At 46.8% G+C, this 21,387-nt stretch overlaps 1 protein-coding gene across 2 annotated transcripts in view; it reads right to left on the minus strand.

Moving 5' to 3' along the window:
• TPP2 (tripeptidyl peptidase 2) overlaps positions 1-20,721 on the minus strand; it is a 596,335-nt gene extending 575,614 nt beyond the window's left edge. The window contains exon 1 of one of the 2 annotated variants that reach the window (XM_078658083.1): positions 20,398-20,721. In XM_078658083.1, coding sequence (XP_078514209.1) covers positions 20,398-20,562 — 165 coding nt within the window. In that variant the 5' untranslated portion in view covers positions 20,563-20,721. The remainder of the gene's footprint in view (positions 1-20,397) is intronic. The other variant, XM_078658084.1, reaches the window with a different exon arrangement.
• Between the last annotated feature and the right edge of the window lie 666 nt (positions 20,722-21,387).

The raw sequence follows: 21,387 nt of genomic DNA on the forward strand, positions 1-21,387 counted from the left end.
TAAGGGATCGTTTGTATCTGAGCATCGGAGACTCATGAGAAGAAAATACAGGGTCTTTGACATCAGGAGCTATGCCCGAAGACGGGTTAAAAAAATATATCACTGATCTGCCTCCTTCGTATGGGCTGTTGCTCTTTATGAGGCTTCCTGCCTTCATGGGTGTGCTGCCCTATCAGCAACATGTGCAGTCTTTGTGGCTTGCTCCAGGAGCCACTGCCACACCTGCTCTGTATTTTCTGTAATTTCTTGGCCCTTGACCAATTTTTACTTCCTGCATGTATTAACAACAGTTAAATGCTAGGTTTAACTCCAAAAGCCTTAAATGACTAACTCCTGCACCACGATCACCATAAGTAACTCGAATCATACATAATCTTTCGTTCAGACCCTGTTGAATTTAGTCTATCCTGCTATTGCAGGAATTCACTGTCCAGATCCTGATGGGAAAAGGACCTGTTATAATCACCGTGAAGATCTTCTAGAGCCCAGAAAGAGGGACAACAAACCAATATAATTGTTTGTGTTACTACTTTTAGCCCAATCAGTAATGAGGTGAAAAAGATAGTAAAAGAAAATATTGGGGGCTGGCTGAGGAGCACCTCACCAGTAAGGACATGCCTTTGTTTTCATTTAAATGGGAAAGGAACCTCGAGGATTCCTTGGTTTGGGCAGCTCTTCCCCTACCATTCATAACCACCCTAAACACAAGGTGGGGACTCCTGGCAATACTTAGCCATTTTAAATATAGCCAATGTGTGGCATGTAAATTCTGTTTCAATACCAGTAAGTTTATCCACCAAGATGTGGGTGAGGCTTTGACAAGTTTCATTAACTGCAATACACAAGATGTGATATATGTAATATGGTGTCGATGCAACTTACTTTATATTAAATTAACGACACAGAAAGTGACATGCAGAATTCGGCAACATAGAAGCAGGATCAAATGCAGCATGATGGGAGCACCACTTGTTGAACACTATCAACAACAGAAGAGTAAGGACATAAAATGAAGTGATTGAAAAGGTCATGCTGGGACCCAGACGAGTAGATAAAGCAAATCTACTCCCCAAGGAGGGAACATTTTTGGATGGACAAATGCAAAATGATCACTTAGGGACTCAATGCCCTCGATGATTGGAGGCAGCCAGCCTTTATATGAACATTTATTTTGATGGACATCGCTGTTTACCATGTCTAGTTGCTCACCTACATAAGATGTGGGCCTCTTTTTGATAAAATAACTGCAGATGATATGTATGCCTTTTCTGGAAATTACTGTATGTCTCACATATGTAACTGACAAGAGAATGTATCATTCCTCCATATTTTTTTTCTCTAAGGCCCTTACAATGGTTGGTCTGCTAACAGTCACAAATCTTTCTTTCATTGACGACCTATTAGGCCAGAGTTCAGTTTGGCCTCTGCATTTTAATATTCACGTCTTTAGAAGGCCAGTATTACAATGCTTTGCACTGCTAATTAGCCAACTCTCTTCATTGTATATGTATAAATGAGGATCGCTTCCAGAGTTAATTATGTGAACTAAGTCCCTTCCCCACTGCACACTTATGGTTACGCATATTCATTACGCAATAGGGCTTTTAGCATACTGGCACACATACAGAGATAATGCCACTGCACAAATTGATATAGTATTTCTTTCATTTCCATTTCAAAACCTTTTTCCAGTAATAAATGATTGCATTCTGTGATAACACTACTGGTATACTCGAATAGGTATTTCAGCTTAGATATCAGCCAAGCGATTAGTTTTGCCCAAAGTCGGATCGCTACATTCATTGTAGTAAGAGTCAACGTACAAGTCACTATGTGCATATTGGCTTCAAACATAACACTCACTTCCCACTGGCTGTGACTTTGGAAGCCAGACGCTGCCAGTATGCCCCCAATCTGAGTAAGTTTGTACTACAGTACAGTCAGTGACCTGAGATTGTTCCGGTACACTGGCAAATAGATTAATGGTCATTTCTTACATTTCCACGCAGTTTCTCCCAGACTACTGGCTATATTTTATTTAGGTCAAGTCAAAACAAAATGTGTTGGGCTTCTGAACAGCTCAGTTTCTCTATGCACCTTTTTAGGTCTCGCCTTGCATTCGCAGCGCCCAGCGCTGCACTCGCCATTCAAGAGCTTTTTGTAATCAATTCAACATGTGCATGCGTATGGAGGGACAAAGATGGTGTCGGGCTGTCCACATGCATGTGCACATGTTGAATCAATTACGGCCGCACTTGTTTTAATTAGCAGGGCACTGGATTGCTTTCACAGAATAATGCAACGCACGCCGTTAGGTCTCGCCTGGCATTAGCAGCGCACAGCGCTGCTCTCGCCATGCGAGGGCTTTTTATAATCAATTACACATGAGCACGCCTACGGAGGGACAAAGATGGCATGTCCACATGCGCGTGTACATGTTGAATCAATTACGGACGCGCTTTTTTTTTTTTTTTTTTTTAATTAGCAGGGCACTGGATTGCTTTCACAGAATAATGCAACACACGCCGATTACGGCTACGCTTGTTTTAATTAGCAGGGCACTGGATTGCTTTCACAGAATAATGCAACGCATGCGCCGGTCAACAGTTTTCCTCGAACAAAAACACAATCTGCTCTGTCGTTCTGGGAAAATACGATAGCAAGTTGCAGATAGGAAATTATGTTTCAAACGCTTCACCAGTTCTCTCCTTTTAACCTCACTGAAATAACACTCTACAGACCGGGTCTGTTCATCACCCTGACCTCGTCTCTGTGATTACAGCACGGATCCTGCAGCCGACAGCAATGCCCGACAATCTGCAGGCGGGAGACGTGTTCAAACCCGTAGTCTCTCTGCTAATGGATGAAGAGGCCAACGCACAAGACTGAACTGTGGAAGGGCAAAACACGTGCGGCCTGTGATGGGTGCTTGACCGGGAGCTGTTACAGGTCACGTGACGACCTCCGTTATGCTTGTGTACCATTCTAGCGTTCTTTATTAGTGAAAACCTAACCAGCATTGCATTAGGAAAATGAGTTTGAGATAACGTTAATGCACACCCTCGGTTATTCTTAGGTCTGGTGTTTGTTATTCAAGAACTTTTGCATTTACAAAAAATATTTAAATTATATATTTTCCCTCTATACAGGGCTTTAAGTGGGCTAGGTCCTGTCGGTATTTCTAACAAGCATTGAAAATGCAATAGGTCTCGCCTTTAGTTAAGTTAAAGCTATTTGCTTTGCTAATGGTATTGTATAGCAAAGCAAATGGCTTTAGCTTAATGAAAGGCGAGACAGATTGCATTTTTAATGCTGGTTTATCTCGTCATGCCTCCATTACAGGACAAGTATGTTACTTTGAAAAGAAACAGCAAGTACATTTGATGTTTGTAAACAGCGCCAGTTCACAAGTTGATTCTTAAAAGTGGTGGATAATTATTTGGGTCAGTCTCTAAGCCATAGCAATAGATACTCAGTTGCAGTGGCTAAAGGCAGTTAATTCACTACTTTGGTTTTAATTTGATGTTTTCATTACGTTTAGATTCCTTCATGAAAGCCATTTTTATCTCCTTAACACAAAGGGAGATAATCAAGACATGTTGATCCACTGCACACATAGAAAGGAGTTTTGTTTTAACTCCTATTTCTCCAAAAGAAAGCTACTGACACAGTTGTGGCGCAATCTCAAAAGAATATTATCTTTGTCTTTTGCATGCAGTAATAATTACAAAGTCTGCTGCACGTGACTTATGCACAGAGAGCGCAAAATTACATTTCCATCGCGTAAGTAAACTACAACTGGTTATACACTCAAGACCCCATGCAGTCATACAGGCTTAATTTCTTTTGTAGATGAAGGTTGATTATTCCCATTGCTGTAGGGGAGCTTTGTCACCTACTAAACCTGAAATTCATTTTGTGAGGTATGTGCTTCTCCACGTTGGCTCATACCGCCACTTTTGGTTAGATATAGTTTCCTAAACAGTCCTATTCCTTTATAACTGTACACAAGTGCAGCCATGCAGACAAGGAATATGGCACAATCCCTGGGTAAGCCTAAATCTAATACTTAAAGCCTGTTTCAATCAATCATATAATTTGTAAAGCGCACTACTCACCAATGAGGGTCTCAAGTCGCTGGGGTGGGGGATGCTGCTACTGCTCGAAAAGCCAGGTCTTGAGGAGTTTTCTGAAGGTCAGCAGGTCTTGGGTCTGCCGTAGGTGGATGGGGAGGGTGTTCCAGGTCTTGGTGGCGAGGTGGGATAACGATCTGCCGCCTGAGGTCGCTCTTCGGAAGCAGGGGACTGTAGCGAGGCCGAGGTCGGCGGAGCGGAGCTGGCGAGTGGGGGTGTAGAAGCGGAGTCGTCTGTTGAGGTATGTTGGTCCGGTGTTGTGGAGTGCCTTGTGTGCGTGGGTGAGGAGCTTGAAGGTTATCCTCTTGATGACCGGGAGCCAGTGCAGGTCTCTCAGGTGGGGTGTGATGTGGCTGCAGCGAGGGATGTCGAGGATCAGGCGTGCAGAGGCGTTCTGGATGCGTTGGAGCCGTCTCAGGAGTTTGGCCGATGCTCCTGCGTAGAGGGCATTTCCATAGTCCAACCTGCTGCTGACAAGGGCCTGGGTGACTGTTCTTCTCGTTTCAGTGGGGATCTACTTGTAGATCCTACGGAGGGTGTTGGAGCAGGAGGAGGAGACGGCGTTGACCTGTTTAGTCATGGAGAGGGTGGAGTCGAGGATGACCCCTAGGTTGCGTGTGTGGTCAGTGGGTGTTGGAGCGGTTCCCAGTGCAGTCGGCAACCAGGAGTCGTCCCAGGCCGAAGGGTTGGATCCGAGGATGAGGACCTCCGTCTTCTCCGAGTTCAGCTTCAGTCGGCTGTTCCTCATCCATTCAGCAACGGCCTTCATTCTTTCGTGAAGATTGGTTTTGGCGGTGTGGGGGTCCTTGGTGAGGGAGAGTATCAGCTGGGTGTCATCGGCATAGGAGAGGATGTTGAGGACGTGCCGACGGGCAACGTGGGCGAGCGGTGCCATGTAGATGTTAAACAGGGTTGGGCTGAGGGATGAGTCCTGGGGTACACCGCAGATGATCTCGGTGGCTTCGGAGCAGAAGGGGGGGGGGGGGGCGGGGGAGGGCGGATGCTCTGTTCTGCCGGTGAGGAAGGAGGTGATCCAGTCCAGGGCCTTCTCTTGGATCCCAGCGTTGCGGAGGCGTGTTCGTAGTGTGTGGTGACAGACCGTGTCGAAGGCGGCTGACAGGTCCAGGAGGATGAGGGCCGCCGTTTCTCCGTTGTCCAGCAGGGACTTGATGTCATCGGTTGCGGCGATGAGGGCAGTCTCGGTGCTGTGGTTGCTGCGGAACCCGGACTGGGAAGGGTCCAGGATGTTGTTCACCTCGAGGTAGCGGGTCAGTTGTTCGTTGACGGTCTTCTCGATGACGTTTGCCGGGAACGGGAGCAGGGAGATGGGCCGGAAGTTCTTGAGGTCCTTGCGGTCCGCCTTGGGTTTCTTGAGTAAGGCGTTGATCTCGGCGTGCTTCCAGCTCTCCGGGAAGGTTGCTGTCTCGAAGGTGTTCATGACTTTCCGGAGATGGGGTGCGATGGATGTACTGGCTTTGTTGAAGATGTGGTGTGGGCATGGATCTGATGGAGATCCGGAGTGGATGGTGTTCATGATCTTGATAGTGTCATCGTTGTTGGTGTTGGTCCAGTAGAGCAGGCGGTTGGTGCGGATGGTGGTCGTGGGGACGGAGGTCTCAGTGGTTGTCGGGGCGGTCGTGGCGTTGAAACGGTCGTGGATGTCTGTGATCTTGCGGTGGAAGAAGGTGGCCAGTGAGTCGCACAGGTCTTGCGAGGGTGGGACGTCGCTGGGGTTGGCGAGTTCTTTCACGATGTTGAAGAGCACTTTGCTGTTGTGCGCGTTGTTGTCTAGGCGGTCTTTGAAGGAGGCCCTTTTGGCAGATCTGATGGTGTCTGCGGGTGGCATTCTTGTGGGCGGCGCGGCTGTCCTGTGTTCGTTCACGGAGCCAGATCTTCTCCAGCTTTCGGCAGGTTTGCTTGGAGGCCCGGAGGTCTTCAGTGAACCAGCTGGCTTTCTTGTTGATATGATTGTTGGAGGGTTTCTTGATAGGGGTGAGGGTGTTGGCGCAGTCGTCGATCCACTGTCTGAGGTTGCGGGTGGCGGTGTCGGGATGGTCGGCGGGTGGGCTCTGGGCGAGGGTGGTGGTTAGCTGGTCTTCGGTGACTTTGCTCCAGCAGCGGTGAGGCATCTGTTGGGTGCGGTGGTGCGTTTCTTGAAGGTGAAGTGGATGCAGCGGTAGTCGGTCCAGTGGAGTTCGGTGGTATGGTTGAAGGAGACGTGGGGGCTTGCGGAGAAGATTGTGTCAAGCTTGTGACCGGCGGAGTGGGTGGGTGTTGTGACGAGTTGTCCGAGTCCGAGGTTGGCTAGGTTGTCGATCAGGGTGGTGGAGTTGGTGTTGTCATTGTTCTCGAGGTGGAAGTTCAGGTCCCCGAGAAGGATGTAGTCCATGGAGGCGAGGGCGTGTGTGCTGACGAAGTTGACGATGGAGTCGCTGAACTGTGGTCGGGGTCCGGGCGGTCTGTAGATGACGGTTCCTCTCAGGGTGGTGCTGGGGTCGGTGTGGATCTGGAAGTGCAGGTGTTCGGCGGTGCTGAGGGTGTCGTCGGTGTTGGTCGAGACTCAGAGTGTTCCTGTGGACGATGGCGATTCCTCCTCCCGCTCTGTTGGTGCGGTCCTTGCGGGTGATCTTGTAGCCTTCCGGGACAGCTATGGCTATGTCGGGTGCCGAGACGGGGTTCAGCCAGGTCTCCGTCAGGAAGGCGACGTCTGGGGAGGTTGAGTCAAGTAGGTCCCCGAGTTCAACGTTTGAATATAGGACCAGGGTGCAGTTATTTTGAATACAGTTTATTTCATTGCCATCTGCTTGATATGTACACTGGGAGTTTTATTGTAAACTCATTGCCGCCGGGCTTACTCCCGTTCATATTCGGACCGGATGATGACCCCGATCTAAAGAATTGTGCTAAGGGGTCGAAATGTTGATAACATCATGTGTGGGCTAGTTTTAAATGTTGATTGTCTCTCTTGACACCCATACTAGGAGTGTGTCATTTGTAACAACATACTTTCACAATCAGTCACATGTATATATTTTGTATAGAACACAAGCATACTTCACTTTACCAACTCTCACTGCGCAGTCACTCTGTAGGAGCACCTTATCTTTTGAAAAATATGAATGCCGTCTCATTTATGAGTAGAATTAAACAAATACACTTACCGCATAATTGAAATAAATCTACTGAATATTTCTTTACATCGATATTGCGGTGAAAGTCAATTACTCTTCCCCCATATGGACCACCTTTTTGATAACAGTTTCTGATGTCAGCAAACAGTTTTTAGTACAGTTGCTTGTGAATATTCTGCATTTTTAATAACAGCGCCTGGCACTTTTTCTAATTTTTGGTCCCCGGACGATTTCTATTTTTTTAGAATAGATTAACAGAAATGAAATGCCATTATGCTTAGTTCCAGAAGCTTTAAATTATTTACAGTTTCACCACAACCATTGCTCGTAGACCAGTCTATCCTGAGATTTATTATCTTCTTGGCAGTTAATGGGATTTGTTATGTGTATACTTAGTGTGGCTAGTTTGATCTTAGCATTGGATGTAAATTCACTGCTAAATGTCTTGATTCACAACAGATGTTTCTTTACAACAGCACGCTATGCGCCACAGATGCCTTAACCTTTCATGAACGGACTGTGATGTGCATGGTGACCCTGCTTTTTATGCATTGATTTTGTTCCCTTACATCACCTTTTATGCTGCAGCCACTTTAATAGGCATGATTGTCTTAATAAAGTATTTAAACTGTTACTGTTAGAAAACTTAACAAAAAGAAAATATTAAAACAGGCAAGTTCGTATCAGACCTAGAAGGTAGGAACATCTTTCAATTTTATCAGTGCATTGTAATTTCACTGTTAATATTGATGTTGTAGATGCATCATAAGACTGATTTGTAAAGTGTACTTATACCAAAAGAGAATTAAATCTGTTGCCCACTGAACAAACCAACATATCTGTACATAATAGTTCGACTTATTTTTTGGGAGGAGAAAGTCCTGAATATTATTTAAGCTCTTAACCAGCAGGTGACCTTGGTGCAGTCAAATGATTTACTGACCACAGCTTTATCCAGGGAACTATCAATACTAACAGTGACTACTCCAAGCAGTCAATGTGATAGTGCCAGTGAGAACTCATTCCAAATTTTTTGACAGAAACTGGAGGCCACATTTCTGAAATGTACCCATTTCGTATGAAAAGGAAGAAGCAACAGGCTCTTCAAATGCAGAGCTCTCCCTAGGTTGTATGGCACAATCTTGCAGCCAAACAAAAGGAACTGTTCCGCAAAAGGAAACAAGCATTTGCAATGCAATAGGTCTCGCATTAGGAAAGTTTGAGCTATTGGTCTTGTAAATGACAAATGTTTTACTTATGTGTTGGTTTTGAAAATAGCGAAATTAATAGCTTTGTCATTTACAATGCTAATAGTTTTAACTTTCGCAAATGTGATACCTATAGCATTTGTAATGCAATGTGTTGTATTTACGTGACTTAGATGTATTGATATTAAAAATAACAATGGCTTTTAATTTTTTTTTTATTAATACTTAAATAAAAGTTATTGTAATTTATAATGGCAATAGATTAAACTTTTGTAAATAAATTTTGTGAAGATTATGTTCAGTGTATTTGAACAGCCTATTAAATGGGAAGAGAAGTAAGGCATGCCTTCAGGATACTAAATCATATATATTTGTCAATAATGCGGCAAATAATGGTATAAATAAAACTCAAATATAAAAGACATCTTAGATATACACACTTTAGGAAACTGGAAAAGAGATACCCTAGACAGCCTGGCATAGCTGCTCCGGAAGGGCAAGAGTAGAAGCAGATCGCTCCTGATCACCAGCCAATATTATGTTTATTAGGATACCCCTGTAATCTCAATATTGTGAAGATAACACTCCTTTTGGGGGAGTTTCACTTTAAGAGACTGTAACATTCATATGGTGTATGACTAACTAAAACTAGCACTCAGTAATTGCTGCAGCACTCTCACTAGAGCACTCGCAGTGCCGCAGCACTCCCTCTCACTAGAGCACTCGCAGTGCCGCAGCACTCCCTCTCACTGGAGCAATCATTCACTGCTGTAGCACTCTCTCTCACTGTAGCACTCATTCACTGCTGTAGCACTCTCTCTCACTATAGCACTCACAGTGCTGCATCACTCTCTCTCACTGGAGCACTCAGTCACTGCTGCAGCACTCTCACAAGAGCACTCGCAGTGCCGCAGCACTCCCTCTCACGTTAGCACTCATTCACTGCTGTAGCACTCTCTCTCACTGTAGCACTCATTCACTGCTGTAGCACTCCCTCTCACTGTAGCACGCAGTTACTGCTGCAGCACTCACTAGAGCACTCACAGTGCTGCATCCCTCTCTCTCACTGGAGCACACAGTCACTGCTGCAGCACTCTCACAAGAGCACTCGCAGTGCCGCAGCACTCTCTCTCACTGGAGCAATCATTCACTGCTGCATCCCTCTCTCTCACTGTAGCACGCAGTCGCTGCTGCAGCACTCTCTCTCACTGTAGCACGCAGTCACTGCTGCAGCACTCACTAGAGCACTCACAGTGCTGCATCCCTCTCTCTCACTGGTGCACTCAGTCACTGCTGCAGCACTCTCACTAGAGGACTCGCAGTGCCGCAGCACTGTCTCTCACTAGAGAACCCACAGTCACTGTGCGTGAGAACGGCTAACCCCACTACTAAGGCTGTGTCCGAGAGGCCGGGTAACCCCACCACAGAGGCCGTGTTTGACTCTGTCTGAGAGGCTAGACTCTGGGCGTAGAGTAACTCCACCACCACCAGCCAGTGTGTGTCTGAGAGGCCGGTCCCCGGAGCCTTCTCTGGGGAAGACTTTCCACCTAGCCCACGAGATAAAGCTGAGCCTCTATCTCTGAGAAAAAGTGAGGTAAGAGCACCGCAGCCACCATTGTTCCCTCTTCCTCCCCCTGAAACACAGGAAGCCGCATGCCAGGAGGATTCAAAGGTCATTAAAAAAACACTGGATGAATCTGAGGGAAGTACACAACTCAAGCTCGGCTATTTTTTGGCCTGGCCCAGGCCCACCACCACAGTCAGTGCAGCACCCTCGGTGCCCGCAGCAGTGCAAGCGCTGCGTCAGTGTGTGACCCTGGGAGCCTGCTCCAGTGAAGGGCGCCCACACGTCACTGAGGCTGGAGGACCCCAACACAAGCTGCAGGAAACCCCCGAGTTGTGTGACCATGTTTTCAAAGTAAACCGGAGAGTAGCACTCACTGATAGTACCATCTCTTACCTTCTCTTATTTCATGGGCTTAGATATGGCAGCGGCGCTTTATGAAGCGCTATGTGACGCAGGAGTTATTATTACCTGAGGAAGGAGGCGAAAAGGCGCGGTGAATGGAGCTGGGAGTAGCAGGCATTGGGGCTGAGGTACAAAAGGGAGTAGGTCAGGACAGCACAGGGTAGAGGTGAAGGGGGGAAAGGAGGAGGAGGGAAGAAAGGGCAGAACCGGCTGGGAAAATGTATGGCGATGTGTGGGCAGGAAGAGCAATGGGCTGCGAAGGTTGATGGAGCGGAGCAGCCGGGGAGAGGTACAGGCATGGAGGGGTGCAGACCGAGACATGTGGGCAGAAACAGGGAAAGGGAACTGTGCGGCCAGGAAACGGTATGGGCTCGGAGAGCTGTGCGCTGGGAGAAGGGCTGACAGATAACTACGGGTTGGGAACAGGCTGGGAGACCTGCTGGCAGGAAGATGTGTTGCAGGCTTCGCCGTGAAATGGATCCCAAAAAAAATATTTTTGTTACCCATGTTCTGAAGTACTTCCTTCGTTTTCATATGACTGTGATTGTGTTTGCTATCCGGTTGCTTTAATACTTGCACATGTGGAGTGAGACATTCAGATTCAGGCACCCGATTGTGGAACTTTTGTCTTCACAGCCTGCATTTCATCACAAATACAACTACCTTTAAAAACGAGTCCTCACCGCCTTCCCTCGGACGGTCCTGGTGGGCAAAATCCAAGTCACAGGGGCAGTCCGAGCCTGGAGAAGCGAGCTCCGTGTGCCGGCGCCGCTGAAAGCTGATCTTGCGGCGACCCGGAAGCTCTTGCCCGGCCGGCCAATCCGCTCGCGGCCGACCGGAAGTCCCGCCTCCCGAGGTCCGCGAGCTGCAAGCTGCCGGCGCATGGAGCGCCCTGACGTCTGGGGTAGCCCGGGTCCCCAGGAGGGGGCCGGGGAAAAGGAGGAGTGTGGCGCCTGTTGCGGGGCTCCTCTGACCTGAGGGAGCCCCGATTTAAAGGATGAGACGCGCCGCGCCGTGAGGAGCCCCGCCGGAAGAGCGCAGTCGGTGAGTGGGGCCCAGGGCTGATGTGAAGTGCGTGCGTGCCTGTGTGTATGCCTGGGGGGGTGGGGAGGTGGGAGTGTGTGCGCGCGTGTGTGCGTGTGTGCGCGAAGGAAAGTGTGTGCGCATGCGTGACTGTGTGTGATTGAGAGAGAATGCGAGGTAGGGGATAGTGTGCCTGTATGTGTGCCGTATGCCTGCGTGTGCATGCGCGCGTGTGTGTGTGTGTGTGTGTGTGCGTGCGTGCATGCAGAGGGGTGGGGGCTGTCTGTGTCTGTGTGAGAGCCAGGGCTTGCACCACGCATGCGCAGCTATCAGACGCTCGCTCCCGAGGTGAAATCCGACCTCGTCAAAGCGCGCGTCTGGTAGCTGTCCACTCTCCTAAATACGGGCAGCATAAGTTGTCGAGCTGATGCATTCATGCTTCGCATGAATGCAACATCAGCTCGACCTAAAAAAAGAGGGGGTGGCATGTTGGCTGACTTTTCAGTTAGAAGCTTTTGGTCTTGTAAGCGCACAGTCACATTCAGTGCGAAGCCACTCAGAGTTTTACTTGAGCTTGGTGTTCATACTGTTGCCACTTTCTCTCAAAGATGGATTTTATGTGGTCGGAGATAATGGAGATTGTGCTGGTGATTCTTCTCTGGTGTAGGACCAATGTGCTGGGGTGGACCACAGAGCTGACATTGAGGACAGTTGCATCTGCCGAGTTCACTGACCGATAGCTTTGGGTAAAGAAAAATCCAGGTTAGATCCTTTCAAGCTTGAATTACCAATAGCAAACACATTGGATATACCTACTCAGCGGAGGAAGATATGTCTGTTGTAGTTGGGAATCTCTGATTATAAGATTTGTAGGGATCTCTTAGAAGGCGCAATTGAACTACTCAGTTGATCCATACATAATAAAAAAATCAACCAAAGTTGGCGGAGCCATGTCGTGTAGTTTCCACTAATCAGCAGGAACAGCGCATTTGTGGACAACAAACTTAGGATGGTGCCAGACTGATTTCAGGTACCCCTTCGGAATATGTTGTCTCTTAGAACTAGCACACAGTGCCAACATAAGCCCCTCCCCACCAACATAGACTGGGAGCAAATAGTTAAGGCAACGACTTAACATGACAACCATGTTCCCACAGGAACCATGGTGACAAACCAGGAACCTTTCGCACAGATACTCGTGCTCTTGTTTGCTTAGAGAAATAGACAAAGAATGCACAAAGGGATGTTTTCAATGTTTATTGAACCAAAGTGATTCTTGTATAAAAGAATATGTGCTGCAATGGTCAATAAACTAAAACAAACTTTATAATAAGTGTCACAACAGTGAACAGGACGAAGCGTTGCACCATCTTGCTGAGACAATGCATACATGCAAGCATATGTAACAATCTAGCATACTCCAACTATGTAAACCCTAACCTACGTGTCTAGGGTGTAAATGTATCTTCTGCCAAGAAACCCCCTACTGAATGATCCAACACCGTTATCAGGTGGGTAAGAATGTAGAAACCCATCTTGGTCACGATCTGGAAACCCCTCACGGATATGTCAGTCTGCTGCTGGGCGAGCGTCAGCATGCAAGAACCCCTCAAAGTCAGCCAAAGTGGAGAGGTGTGGTGCAGCGGCCAGGGCAGCCGACTTCGGAGCACAGGTTTCGCGGATCGATCCCCGGCTCCGGCGGCAGCTCAGCACCCTGTGACTCTGGGCAATAGCTCACTTAATTTCCACAACCGCCCCCAGCGCCTTGAGACCTGAAAGGGTGAGTAGTTTGCACTTTACAAATACGGATTTCCCCAGATTATACTAGGAAACAAAAGAGTATATATAGAAAATGGCATCCTTGCCTTGGGCCGAGATTGTGATCAGGCTGCCATTGATTGTATTCCACAGTTAGCTGTGTCACCATTTGGATGTAAAAAAACCAACATTTTCACAACACATGTGAGGGCCTTGTACAGAATGCCAAGGCAATGTAATGGTGTTCTCACAAAGTTTATTTGTGTTAGCAAGGTCAGTGTTTCCGAGAAACTAACCAACCCGAGAGTTACAATTGTAAAAGTGTGTCAAAGGTTGATGTGGCAAAGTGAAGGTAGCCTTAGGAAAAGGTTTGTGTACATGTAAAAATGTCAAGGGGTTCTACTTGGCCTAACTAGGACTCATGACACCACTGCAGGCTGTGTGACAAGGTGATTTAAAAAGTGAGACCACAACATAACACACACTTGTATACCATGCCTCCTAAAACACCGAAGGTAATATTTTTAAGTCACCCCTACAGCAGCCCTTACAGTCCTACGGCAGGGTGCATTACATTACATGCGAAGACATCTCTGCATGAGCAGATATGACTCTGGGCTGGCTAGTTTTATTACAAGTAAACAGGGAAGCCATCTTAAGGTATGTACTGGGAACTGGTCAAAACGAGTTCCCCAACTACCTGATGGATTCACTGAAACAAATGGTGTTTGGTATCAAACAGCTCATATTAATAAACCCACAGTGATGGATTTACTAATACATGCACCCAGAGGGTACATTAGAGGTACCCCTTGAAACCCATCAGCCCTCTAGTGAGCTAGCTGACTGGTCTGGTCCAGTCTACCACCACCAGAAGGGTTTCTGACCTACAGGAGGTGACAGCCTCAACTCTCAGGAGGTCTGGAACAATGCATGCTCTGGCGACAGGTGTTATGACGTCCTCCTCCAGGAAGGCTGGTAAAATTAGCATTCCAAGGCAGGGAGTATCAAAGAGCCAGCTGCCTTTGTTATGAAACTCTGACTTTCCTCACAGGCGAGAATGCGGACCCCCTTGCCATGGGTCATCTGGCACCAGGACAGGCAGGACAATCAGCTGGAAGAGAATGTGACTTTTGGAATTCCACCATCTTGTATGTGGGGGAATTAGGAATGAGGCCCACCCCGCGAAGGAAGTGGTCATCTAGGGGGTGTAGTGATTCCAGGGGTAAGTAGCCCATTGGCTACTACCCCTCACTCCCTGTAACAGTCCTAAATTGAGCATTTAGAGACCCCTCCCCCAATACCAGGTCTTCAGATTTCTACAGACCAAAATAAGAAGTGGCCAAAGAAGACTGCTGACCTGAAAACCAAGGAGCACGACTGACTTGACCCCATCCTGTTGACCTGCCTGCTGCACCCTACCCTCGTAGACAAACTGCTCCATCCTGCCGCAGTGCAGGCCTTATGAAACCGGGAGGGCTGCCAGTGCCGATGCCTTGCAAATTGCCAAATAACTCCCTTGGAGTAGAGGAGCTACTACTCTGCAGTCGCAGGCAGCAAAGAGCAAGACCCGGTACACCGACCTTCTGCCTAAGGGGACTACTGATGCAGCAACCACCCAGAAAGAAGTAGCAGAGCTCCTATAGGTCAGATCCATCCTCCCGCCAAGTGTAGGGATGCCAGGAGCGACCGGAGCCACACAATACTAATCACTAGGTTATACTGGACTCCTTGCAGTAGCCAAGGGCTGTTGTGCCCAGTGCAGACACAAATGTCGAGGAAGACCGACCTGCACGTCGAGGGACAGCGAGACCCACTTTGTGAGTGTCCTTTTTGCTCCTCTTCTGCAAAACAAAGACAAAGATGCGAGTCTGTGGCTGCTGCCACTAAGCACCTATGCACTCATGCTCCAGAGCCAGAATACAAGGGAGTTGACCGTGCCAATAGGGTCCCCAGGCCCACAAGAGCTAAGCCCATGCTTGGTTCGCCCAGACTGGACTTTCAGTTGCCGCCTGCAGCCTGTTTCTGACCCCTCATCAAACCGTGAGAGACTCCTGTGCCAGACTCCAACCTAAAGACATCACTGCACCGGAGCTCCACAGCCCATAGAGTAGTGGACCGATGGGGTCCCTACATGCCTGAGCATCTCAAGGTTGAGTCCCCCCTTATGGATTCTCTCTGACTGGTACCCCCCCAGTCCTAGCTTGCAGCCTCTTTGTAACCGGACTGTTCTCCATTAAAGTGAATAGAACATCCGATGTCATTACACATCTCTGCACCCGGACACCCCAGAGCTTCATGACGTGACCTGTTGGCATGGCCTGGATACTGCCCCACATACTCACCTTACATCCTGAAGAACAGTCCTCTAAGTTGTTGTTAAGTGCCCGAATGCAATATGTGATTTTTTCCCAATAGGATAACATTACCGATCCAGAAAATGCACTGAGGGCCTTATTACAAGTTCGGCAGTCCTCAGGACCACCGTATTCGTAGTGGCAGTCCGACCACCACCATCCTGGCGGTACAACTGCCATATTAGAAGTGTAGCGATGAGACAGCCACGAGACCAACTCCTCCAATGTGATCATGGATCCTGCTGCGGCGGCAGTCTGACAACGGCCTGAATATGCTGGCGGTGCCGATGCTGGCACCGCTGAGCATATTCTGACTTGCATTTCCACTGCCATTCCCACCATGAAAAGGGGAGGCAGACATGCAGGTAAGGAGGTCCTAACAGGACCCCGGGCTGATTCTGGGTCTCTGGGTGCATGCGGTGGGGGCACATGTTGAGCCCTCCTGGAATTGAACCTTCCTTCCTACACAGTGTGGCATCCTCCACATGGTGCATGCCATACCATGTAGGAATGTGCTGCAGGCTCTCTCTCAGAGGCAGTATTAGACCACTGCAGCAATGCACCCCCGCCCTGGATTACACTCATATTCTGGTGGATGGGCTCACCACAGCCATGGCACTGGTTGGGTACAGTCATACACCTCATGTATTACTTGTATAACATTTGAATATTGAGGATTTTGTATGAATAATATCTACATGGTGTTTTCTTCTTTGTTTTTTCTTTTTACACAGGGAAGATCTGTTGCATTAAATTTTGCAATATAAAGAAGATGCGGTAGGATGGTCTTAATTGACCACACTTATTCTATCTGTTGATAAATTTGTTTTTCCATTATTTCACCACATATGATAGTGGTTATGCAGTAGCATATATGAGCTTGGCCCTGACGAATGCCAGTGATTTTTTACATAAAGGCAGAAACATGTTGGCCCTATACAGATCGTGTTGGATTTTTTCCAAGCAAGTCAGACAGTGATTCTTTCACACTGTCCCCTCACTATCTTTTAATCTGACGTCCAGGCGAACACTATTAAAGGTCTTTGTTTGCCTTGATAGTCATTTTAGTACACTTCACTTGATTTAATTTTTTTGCACTGCACATATCAGCCCTACCTTTTGTACGAACAACTGCGATAACCGTACCCTGGTCCAGTGTTGCATTGCTAATATACACAGGGCGATTGCACACTGTCAGAGGTTGGGAAGTCCTACATGATGAGGCTCCGCCAGTAGGTGGGCTGATAGGACTTAATCAGCTTTTGTTGACAGGTCCCTTTCCCCCCCTTTTCTTTCTAGGCACCATAGTTAATCCATCTGTGCCCTCCCATCAGTGTCGTTTCTTCTATCTCAGCATTCTCCTACTGACTACCTTCTGATATACATAAGTGCTCGCCCACACTACCACAAAAGAGAGGATTTGTGGTATCAATTGTGCCTCTGTAATTCCTTTGGGGTTTGCCTGGACTCTTTACACAATGTACCTCTTTTTGGTCCACTATGTAAAGAGCCAGCTTCCTACAACGCTCATTAATTACTTTGCATTGGTTTCTTGCTGCGGTTCTCTTCATCTTTCCCACTAATTCCTCCTGTTGCTCTCCTAGTACGCTCATTTTGTTTTTCCTGTCCCTTCTTTTTTCCGGCTCTTTTCTTTTTTATCCACTTCTACCCCTCGCTCGCTTTCACTTCTTCAGCAGTCTCTTCTTCCCCGCTTCACTTCTTCCCCATGTTTCTCTTCCTCTTCCCTTCTTCCTCTCTGGTTGACTACTACTTCTCTTCTTATTAAACTGTCTGTTGCTCCTTCCCTACGGGTCTCTCCTCTCTCTTTCACTTCAGTACCAGAATTCTAGCCACCACTCCTGTTCTTTGTCTGTCCCCCATTTCGGTTTCCAGGCAGTTGAGCACAAAAACACTCATCTCCCACCCCTCTCCAACAGAACGGCATGCCCCTCCCCCCAATCCCTGGAACGAGCCTCCTTCAAACCAGCACTCTGCTTTACTTTCAGCTAGGTTTTTTTGTTCGAGTTGGCACCTGCACTTAAGATCTATTCTCATCACTCCTCCACACAAAAAACTGTTTCCCCCAAAAACATGGCTGGGTTTTCGCATGCCCATCTCTTAGGCCTTCATCCCATTCCTTCCTGCCTCAGCACTCGATTGGGCCAGATCTGTGTTTGCATCCGTCACAAAGTGACAGTCCACATTGATGTCAGCAAGGACCGCCCACAAACTAGTTTCTTTTTTGGAAGGTCTTGGCCAGCTGTAATTGCTACTGGGCAGCTCCTATTTTCTTTAACGAGCTTTATAGCAAATAGCAAATTAAAAAATGAGGAAAAAAAGGCCAGCGCTTAAAGATCAGGCCTCGAAAAATCTACTCGCCCACTTGCAATTGGGAGTGAAATTTTATCAGGACTAGCTATTTTTAGCATCTTCTAGTCCCATCTGGCAGTGAACTTAAGCTGGAAAGGAACAGGTGTTCTGTTCATTCAGAAAGTAAATGAGCAATAAAGATGCCATTGAATCTGGTTTATATCCTAACACATTTGCGGTCTATTCAAGGGAAGAGGTCAAATGTCAGTTTGTCTTTTTACTAATTGCCGTTTAGAAAATGGAATTTATTTTTCTTTCTTTTACTACAGTTAGAGGTTTTTGTCAAGTGAGCTGTCTGAAGATGTCAGTTTTCTTCTCTAACACATAAAATTTAAATAAATAGCCTGAACATTCAAATATTTTAAAATATATTAGGAAAGCACACTTTTTGCAATTAAAAAGTGTAATGCAAAAAGTTAAATAGAAGCAAAACAAAAAACTGAACTTGGTGATGTGCAAATGACACATTTGCACGAACTAATTCCAAACATTATTGTTTGTATACTATATGGTTTTATCAGTAAACCTGCATGTCAGTGGGAAATTGGATCCATTTCAATGTAAAATCTGCTGATTGCAAATGACAGTGTACTACCACTTCATGCTTTAGTTATGTATTTATTAAAAGTGATCGTTTTTCAACATGATTTGAAAAACATTCCTTTCCCCTACCCGATGACAATGCTGTTAATGAACTAAGAGGCTACTCATGGGTCATGTGTATCCTATCTGTTGCAAGATTTGTATTTTGTATGGAGCAAAAGTTTAGTCTATTAAATAAAATAAGAGTTTTTTGTACAGAGACATGCTGAACTCACAGATTTGAAGGTACTCTCTTATGTGATAATGACGAAAATGGTGGCTCTAACAATTAAAATATTTTCCCATGATCACAGCATTTGAAACCAGTTTATGGGTCAAGAGCATTACAATTAGGTTGAGTAGATTATTTAAGTCACTAGACCTCCAAGTCAAGTTACATTTTTATGATTTTTGAAGGCCTGAAGATGCATAAATGGACCTTCTGGGTTATGCGTGCAAAACGAAGTGTCATCATACTGCTGTGCCCGGTTTTCATTTTTGCTAATGCTGTTACTTTTTGGCAATACAACACAACATCAGCAGAACTTATTGTCAAAGTGAAAAGGTCAGGGAAAGCAATTGAAAGGCTAGACCGATTGGCTTTATCAATTCTTTGTTCCATTACTGCTGGCAACCTTGTCTGATGACTGAAGTGATCACTGCTGATATTTTTGCATAAGGTGGCCGGTAATGTAATTTTTTCTGATGTCATAATTACAACACTATTAGAAGCACGGGGTGAATTTCATTGAATGTAGGAAGCTCTTAATACAGAAAAGGTTGGAGATGCAGGATAAACATATAAATTTTTCAACCAAATAAAGTGAGTTCAAAAATTTCGTCATTAAATACCAGTTAGGCGCCTCAAACCAAAATTAAGTACACAGCCATCACCAACTTACCTGTCCACATTGTATATCAAAATTAGTCTATATGAGTTTCTTAACAGTTATGCCCCCAACATTCAAGAGCTGGGGGTTAAAGCACAGCAGTGAACATGTATATTTGAAAGAATATCAGGCCCATAAGAAGGTAACAAACATCTTTGTGAGGCAAAGCATTTGGGAGTGGATCACCAAAGCGAATAGAGAAGAGATTAACATGACTATGCTAAATATTGTCTCAAAAAGGTTAAAGATGACACACCTTGGAAATGGAAATAAGTTGCATCTATGTCAATGGCTAACACCAATTTCCTGTAGGAATGCAACTGATTTCATACACAGTCGAAAACGTTTACTTTTCCAACTGCTGGTGATAAAATCAACTACTCAAAGGGTGGCATAAGGGGTGCAAAAGTCAAACATAAGAATGTCACACAGTCAGCTACGTTAACACACTAGTTGCCAGCAGACCCCAGATCATGACACTGTCAGTCAATTCCGGATACTTTATCAGTGGCACTATCAGGGTGGAATCATGTTAAAGCCCTTACTTAAAAATGTTACATTGGAACTACAAATCTGGCGGTGACTGGGTAGTTGTGTCAAAAAAAGGGCGCGTCCCCCGCTAGTGACGTCCAGCTTTTGAAAACATTCGTCATCACTGCGTGCCCGGACTACACTGAAACCTAGCCATTGGGATAGAAAACAATATACTGGGTAATAAACCTTCAGTACATAGAAATGTTCAGTTGGGCGGACCCCGCATGTAGCAATGATGTACTGTGTAGTACTCAGCAGTCTGGAAAGGCTCATTTTCCAAACGCCCTCCAGGAGCGGAACAAAGCCAGCTACACTTGCCGGCGTCTGCGTTTGGAACCGTGTGTTGCTTCTTGACCCAAAAATCACGGATGTAAGGGAGGGTGGGAACAGCTGCACCCGCCACATCTGCTCACGTCCCTGCTTTTCATGCACGTTCTGTTACCTGCATACCCGGCGCCCCAGGGTCCACGCCAGTGTCCAGCACAGCAATAACCGTCCCGCGGCCGTCGTACTCTGGGAAGCGGGCGAGGAAGCCGGCGGCACCCGTCTCCTTCTTGGGCAGAAGTCCGTGGAGCGGGAAGGGCTCGTCGGCCACCGGGGAGGCCATGGTGACGACACAACGGGGCTTCTCGGAGCTGCTGCTTGCACCGGGGGAGGAGCAGGAGGGAGGCGACCGGTGCAATGTGCAGCCGGTGGCAGGAGAGACCCAGGGGAGACTTAGACAGCGGATGGGCGGCCATAGAACTCTCGTGACGCGCCGGGGGGAGGAGCATGTGTTATCCTGGCCACCAATCGGAGAACGGCTGAGGGAGAGGCGGAAGCGTGGGTGCTTCTGCGGGAATAGCTCACGCAGCCGATGCGTCATGTAACTGTCAAAAAAGTAGGAGGGGGGAAGGAACGATTCAGTTGAGGGCGGCCCTGCTCAAGGTCTGCAAAGTTGTTGTTTGTGACGTCATTGGCATACATCTGGTTACTGGCAAGACGGCGGACCCGCAGCTGTCGTCGTCAGTGGAGGACAGTGGAACCATATCTGTAGTAAAGGGTGACTGTAGAAAGTGATCAAATCTGAAGGCAGAAGCGTAGATGAAAACAATTATTCAGGTAACCTCCACGACGAGAAACCCACGGAAAGGCAACAGCTGATCAGGGGAAGCTCTCACCAACCGACTCTCACCAGGCAGCAGGAGAGAACGTTCTCATGCACAGTAATAATAAATTACATACTCAAATTCTATTTCCAGTTTAAAGAGACAATACATGTTTTGCCAAATACTACACACTCCCTCCATTCAACAGCAAAACAAACTCAAAATAAATATAAAACGAAAAGAATAAGAAAAAACGAAAACATAATCAAAATATCAGTTAGGAGCATAGTCAAACAATTTAGTGGGAGGCTTAATTTTCTGCTGACTGCTTGAGGATAGACACT

Source organism: Lissotriton helveticus, chromosome 8 (assembly GCF_964261635.1).
Source record: "Lissotriton helveticus chromosome 8, aLisHel1.1, whole genome shotgun sequence".
NCBI classification, from domain to species: Eukaryota; Metazoa; Chordata; class Amphibia; order Caudata; family Salamandridae; genus Lissotriton; species Lissotriton helveticus.